This window comes from Microtus ochrogaster, unplaced genomic scaffold, assembly GCF_000317375.1.
Source record: "Microtus ochrogaster isolate Prairie Vole_2 unplaced genomic scaffold, MicOch1.0 UNK4, whole genome shotgun sequence".
NCBI classification, from domain to species: domain Eukaryota; kingdom Metazoa; phylum Chordata; class Mammalia; order Rodentia; family Cricetidae; genus Microtus; species Microtus ochrogaster.
The window spans coordinates 15,882,669-15,889,547 of NW_004949102.1; the positions used below are offsets into that span (position 1 = coordinate 15,882,669).

Sequence of the window (6,879 nt, forward strand, 5' to 3'; positions counted from 1 at the left end):
CTGGGAATTGGACTTAGGACCTCTGGAAGAGCAGCCAGTGCTCTTAACAGCTGAGCCATCTCTCCAGCCCAGCCCCCTTTTTAATTTTTCTTAAGAGAAAGCCAGTGAAGGGATAGTTTAAGTAGTGGTCACAGGGGAGAAAATGTCTGCTTTGGTTGCATGTGCCTGAGGAACACACAGAATATATATTCAAATGTTGAGCAGCTTTCTGCTTTTTAAAATAGGCTCTTAATTCCCAACCACAGAGTATAGTATAATGAACCTTATTAAGTGGGAATTGTAATATCTCAATTATATCTACATTAAAGACATCTGGGATATTCTGACAGGAACAGAAAACCCTGTGTTATCAAGAAACACTTAATAGCAAAGGGAAAGGAATCAAAAGGATTACCCAATTGAAGCAGATGTTGAAGTATGAGGGAAGGTGAGCCTTAAGTCAAGACAAAACAGATTACTGCATCTTGGGCATCTCCCCTCTGAGTAGTCAGAGTTGGATGCTTGCCCAGAAGACAACCAATCCCGGGCATGAAGTTCTTCAAAGAGAAGAGGGACCTGAAGGGTCAAGTAGTAGGCAAGTTTCTCTCTGAAGCATCATTATTCAAAGTGTAGGTTACAATCCATTACAGTCTGTGTAATCAGTTTAGCAAGTGTGTTAAGATTTTTAAAAGATGACATCATATGGAAAAAATAGAATGTATCCCCCCTTCAAGTAGTACTTCCTCTTAGTAACTCAGTATTTCATACAAATAAAATTTAAATCATTTCATTTGGGGAATAAATATTTTGCACCAAAACTGATATAAAATTTAGTTGTTTCAACTGAAATAATAATACTGTACTATTTACTGCTTCCGTATTCTTGGCCAAAACTTACTTAATTTATATATAACATAAACCAAGCAAGATTCATGTAACAATTTTACCAGGTGTCTTAATTTTAAGTTTTATACTAAATAATATGAAAACAGGCAACCATATTTGACATAAACTATTCTTATGCAATACTACAGCTTAAATTCCTAAGTCTCTTATAAATTATAAGAATTATTAATATTTCTAATAAATGATCAATCTAATTGCTACTAAGTCTTTTTTGCATGTTATTTTCATATAACAAAGTTTCTACTTAGAAGAGTACAAGGCGGCAAAACTTCATATTCAAAACAGAGAGGCTATATATTACCTACATACCACCCACAGTTTATCAAATCACCCTCAGTCAAAAGTCCTTTCTTTTTTTTTTTTTTAAGTGAATTCATTTATTTTATGCTCATTGGTATTTTTCCTTCATGTATGTCTGTGTGAGGGTGTCAGATCCACTGGAACAGGAGCTACAGAGCTGTGAGCTGCCATGTGAGAGCATACAGGGCTCTTAACCACTAAGCCATTGGTGCAAGAGAATTGTCTGTATTCTGTCAATATGTTTTTGTGGTGCGGGAGAATTGTCTATATTCTGTCAATCATGTTTTGAATAAACTCTGATTGGCCAGGCAGGAAGTATAGGCGGGTCAACCAGATAGGAAGTAGAGGCAGAGCGATGAGAATAGAAAAATTCTGGGAAGCAGGAAGCTTCCTCCCTAGTCCTTCCTTCCCAGAATACTGAAGAAGCAGGATGTGATCTGCCCCACTGAAAAAGGTACTGAGCCATGTGACTAACATAGATAAGGATAATGGGTTAATATAAGTTACAAGAGCTAATAAGAAGCCTGAGCTAATGGGCCAGTTTATAATCTTATGGAGACCTCTGTGTGATTTTCTTTGGGGCTTACTGGCTGTGAGGTACCAGGCGGGACAGAAATCCCAACAAGCTGGCCCTCATGTTACAGGCCATCTCCCTAGCCCCCCAAAGGTTCCTTCTTGTATTGTTTTGTATGTTTTTGAGACAGGTCGCACTATGTAACCCTAGCTGGTCTGTTATGTAAACTAGGCAGTCCTTGTCTGCCTCTACCTCCTGAGAGCTGGAAAGGAAAGCTGGAAGGACAGGCTTTGATTATTTGGGTGCTGGAGCTTTTGTCTTCAATGACTGAGCTATCTTGCCAGCCCTTTCTAGTTTAAAAATAAAGTCTATGGTTTCCCTTTAGTTTTATGAACACAAAAATTATAGTTTGCAGTCAAATTTTTTTAAATAAATAGCTATATTCCAAAGCCATTTAAATATGACATCTTAATTTAGTTTTTGGAAGTATCTGTAAAAGACCAAATATCTGTAAAAGATGAATGTTGTTTTGTTTCTAATGCTGGTCTACTCCAGACTAGTGAAAGAAAAGGACTCCAGCCTTCACCTTGTCCTCTCTGAAAAGGACTGCCATCAGAGACTTGCTCTGACCTTATCCTCATCTCTATCTTCCCATGGATATCAGGGGTGGAGAAAAAGAAGTTTTAAGCAGATATTCTTTGACGATCAAATTCATAAATGCATGCAATATTTTACCTATCAATACCCTGATTTTTTTCCTAAATATACAATGTGCATCTGCCCATGAGAGTCTAATCTTAACTCTGCATACTGCTTCAATACAACATGATTTTATCAGTCGCAATAGGTTTACAGAATCAGGCAAGCTGTTCTTTGCCATGGTTTGTAAATTACAAGGTTTTTGTTTTTGAAAGATGTACTTAAAATTTGAGGGCTCTCCATGAACAATTAAAAACGTATTTTCTCTTCCTTATTCCTGTGACATATTTAACAATTCAAACAAAGGCTTATTACACCTGGAATCCCAGCACTCAGGAGGCAGAGGCAGGGGGATCTGTGAGTTCAAGGCCAGCCCAGTCTACAGAGTGAGCTTCAAGACAGCTACACAGGATACATAGAGAAACCCTGTCTCGAGAAACAAAACAAAACCCAACTAAAAGAAAAGAATTTGGGGCCAGTGTGGGCTATCTAACCAGACTGCCTCAAATTGTTAATTACTATTTTCAGACAAAAAAGTATTTCAGTGAAATCTTTCCTACAGTTCTTGGTAAGCATTGTGATATTTACTAGAGTATCATAAAAATACCATCATATACATGCTAAGTTTCAAACATTTAATTTTTACTTAAGCATCTAGTACTTACTCAAGGAAGAACCATGCAGAAGTGCACAGTTGGGACAGTGATATAAGTCAATGTCAACAGCATGATGTTCTTCTACACCAACACAGCTAAGATAAAGACAAAAAACAAAACATGAATGGAAACACTTTACTTAATTATAAAGAAATGTTTGGACTTAAAGTGAGAAATGTACAATAACTCAAATAGCAAATTTAAAACACACACAAGAATAAATTTTATTATCCTCTCCCTCCATACATTTGCTAATAATTGTGGGTGAGAATATATCCAAATGAACATGAAGTTATTCATTTCTAACAGCAGTGGAAACACCAAAAATAATGTAATTATAAGCATGAAACCCTCAAGCACTATGAAAATGTCATCTGTTCTGAAATTATTGTCAATAAGATAAGTCAAAGGTAAGTCATAATGAAATTCTGGACATTATTTTCATCTTTTATGTACTACATAGTGTAATTTGTGGGTTGTAGAATTTGCAAACAGAAATGTATATCCTTAAGTGAATGTGTTTGAAAAAGGAAGACGCATTATTGAGCAAAGCATATACAACTCAAGATGTTACCCAGAATATCAAAACAAACCCTTAGCAAACAAGTACCATCAAAATTTTAGTTTCATTCTTCACAGAACTAGAAAAGGCAATCCTAAAATCATGTGAAAATATAAAAATAATTCTAAACTGAAAAGCAATGCTGGAAATATCGAGATGCCTACTATCAACTTGCACTACCTAGCCACGGTGACAGAAACAGCGTGATATCCCCAGAAAAACAAGTGGTGCTAGGCAAACAGAATGGAAACTTGGTGCCTCTCTCTCTTCCAGAGTAAGAATCACTTCAAAACGGACAAAGATCTAAGTAAAGACTTCAAAATTTGAAACTGTTGGAGGGAAAAATATTCAAAGCACTGGAACTAGGCACAAGCAAGGACTTTCTGAAAAAGGCTTCTAATAGCACAGAAAGTAATCCCTAGATCTGGCAAATGTTTCTGCATGGAAGTGAAAAGGAAACAAGGCTCAGCAATTAAGACCACTGAATGCTCTTTTAGAACACCTGCGTTTGATTCCCAACAGAAATAAATTTTTTCTAAAGATAAATAAATCTTTTTTTGTTTTGTTTTATTTTTCGAGACAGGGTCTCTCTGTAGCGTCTGAGCCTGTCCTGGAACTAGCTCACAGAGATCTGCCTGCCTCTGCCTTCTGAGTGCCTAGATTAAAGGTGTGCACCACCACCGCCCAGTTCATAAATAAATCTTTAAAAAATTCTTCTGAAAATCACTAATAAAATTCAATTTAATCCCAATCAATGTGGAATCTCACAAGATGATTCTTACTGATGTCAAAAATTTAAAAAGCCAAGAATATACAAGATAGTCAGATATTCTTAGAAAAAAAAAGTTCTACTACATATGAAAATTTATTTTAAAGGCCATTCAGAACACATGTCAGTGCTCCCAAAATGCAGAGCCATATTTTATATAGGACACTTATGCATAACATAGGAGGGTCACTAAAGACTTTTCAATGAAAGGTTCTACTGAGATACATTTCATTTAATCATATGAAAAAAAGAAAAAAATCTTACAATTGTTGATGCAATGTAAAAATGTATTAGTAATTACCAGGCACAGCAGTACACACCTTTAATCCCTGGACTTGGGAGACAAAGGCAGGTGAATTTCTGTGAGTTTGAGGTCAGCCTGGTCTATGCAATAAGACCCCGTCTCAATAAAAGGGAAGGGGATTTAAATGAGATTATAAACCTAAGTACAAACAAAAGGAAAACGCACAAAAATGTATAAAGCATAATACCGAAAATATGACTTTGTGGTAGAAAGCTTATCTTAAAGCACAGACGCACCCACAAGGGGAGAAACAACAATGTTAAAGTAATTTCTGTGCATTAAACTACAACTTACGATAAAGGGCAAAATAAGTCAAGAGTAAGGACATTTCAATGTAGATACTCAAAGAAATTATACCATACCCAAAATATAATGAACTCCTCTATAAATCACTAAGAAGCAATATTATTTCCATAATATTCTACTATACCAGCTAAAAAATACCAAGTGTAAAGATATTAAATGTTGAAGAATATTTAAGAATACTTAAGTAAATTACTAGCAGAAGTGTAATTAAATACAATTTTAGAGAACAAAACACATGCAATGTACACCAGAATACCTTACCTACATTCAAATGGATATCTATTTATAACAGCGTATCAAAAAATATAGTATATTCTCATAAGAGAATTCCATACAGAAATAAGTATTCAATGAAGAACTACGGTCCTACACAATGAACAAATAAATTCCACAAATTAGAAGGTTAGAGAGATGGCTTAGCACTTAATAAGATAATGTGTATTATTAAGATAATAACTTAATGTGTATTGCTCTTACAGAGGACCCCAATTCAGCTCACAGCACCCATGGATAGGTCACAAGTGCCTGTAACTCCAACTCCAGAGAATCTAATGTCCTTCTCCAGCCTCTATGGGCATTGCATAAACCCACATTCAGACACACATATTTTTTGTAATTCTAAAAATTAACCCATTAAGTTTAAAAAGAGAAAAACAAATAGAAAAAGACACAGGTGTCATGGCACACACCTGCTATCCCAGCATTAAGAGGATCACCAGCTCAAGGACAACTTGGGTTATGTAGTGAAACTGTTTTAAGAAAAAGAAAAATTAAGATATTAAAAAAAAAAGAAAGAAAGGTGGCTGGGCATAGTGGTACACACCTTTAATCCCAGCAGTCAAGAGGCAGAGCTAAGTGGGTCTCAGAGTTGAAGGCCAGTGTGGAAAACGGGACAAATTCCAGGAGAGCCAAAGCTGTGAGGGCCTAGGCTGAAGGCCTGTTCCACTTTGACTAAAGGTCAAAATGAGGCTACAAACTAGAAACCCTGACCTAGGGTATGGTCACTTGGTATTTTGGACATTGAGATGGCCAGAGAGGTAGATCCACTCCACCTTGACCTCATGTCAGAGAATTCAAGCCCATTCCTGCTCCTTCATTTTAAAACAAGAAATTTGACATAAGGAGTGGCTGCCTACAGGATACTTTGTCTAGGGTGTATTCACCGCATATCCTGCCCAAAACATCAAATGCTTTACTCAGGAAATAATGGCTTGATGTCTCAGGTATTGAAGCAAGTAACTGTTCTGGTTGTCCTTTGTGAAATGTTAAGGTAGTCTTTTGCCCCACCCCCACCCCCGCTACCTTGTACTGGGATATAAAAACACATGAAAATTAAATGTCAGCAAATTCAGTATTCGTTGAGTTGTCCTCGCAGTACTATTCTATGTCTCTGTGTTTCTTTCATATCTCTGTTTTCTCCTACCTAAAGTTTCTAACTCACACGCCACTACCCTGGAACATATGAACACATAGTAGCTGGATCACGACAGAAGTCATCCCCAATGTTTAACTAACAACACAAAGCTACACAAAAAAAACCCGTCTTGCAGGGAGGGAAAAATGGGGGAAGCTGAAGAGCTGGCTCTGCAGTTAAAAGCACTTGTTCTTTGAGAAGATCCAGGTTCAGTTTCCAGCACCCAAATAATTGCTCAGTCCCAAGAGATGCAATGTCTTCTTCTGACCTCTATGGGCAGCTGGCATGTATGTGGTATGCATGAACACATGCAGGTAAATCCTAGAGCTTAAATTCAATTGTGAGAGCAGAGCATAATGGTACACATCTCTACTCCCAACACTTAGAGGCAGAAGGATTGTCAAAAGTTCTAGGCTAGCCTGGTCTCTACAGCAAGTTCCACTATCTTACCTGTCTTACCCACATACACA

General features: G+C 36.8%; 1 protein-coding gene across 1 annotated transcript in view; it reads right to left on the reverse strand.

The window, feature by feature from the left end:
- Kdm7a (lysine demethylase 7A) overlaps nucleotides 1–6,879 on the reverse strand; it is a 59,357-nt gene that overhangs the window by 34,135 nt on the left and 18,343 nt on the right. The window contains exon 2 of the mRNA XM_005365852.3: nucleotides 3,064–3,149. Within this exon, the coding sequence (XP_005365909.1) occupies nucleotides 3,064–3,149 (86 nt within the window). The remainder of the gene's footprint in view (nucleotides 1–3,063; nucleotides 3,150–6,879) is intronic.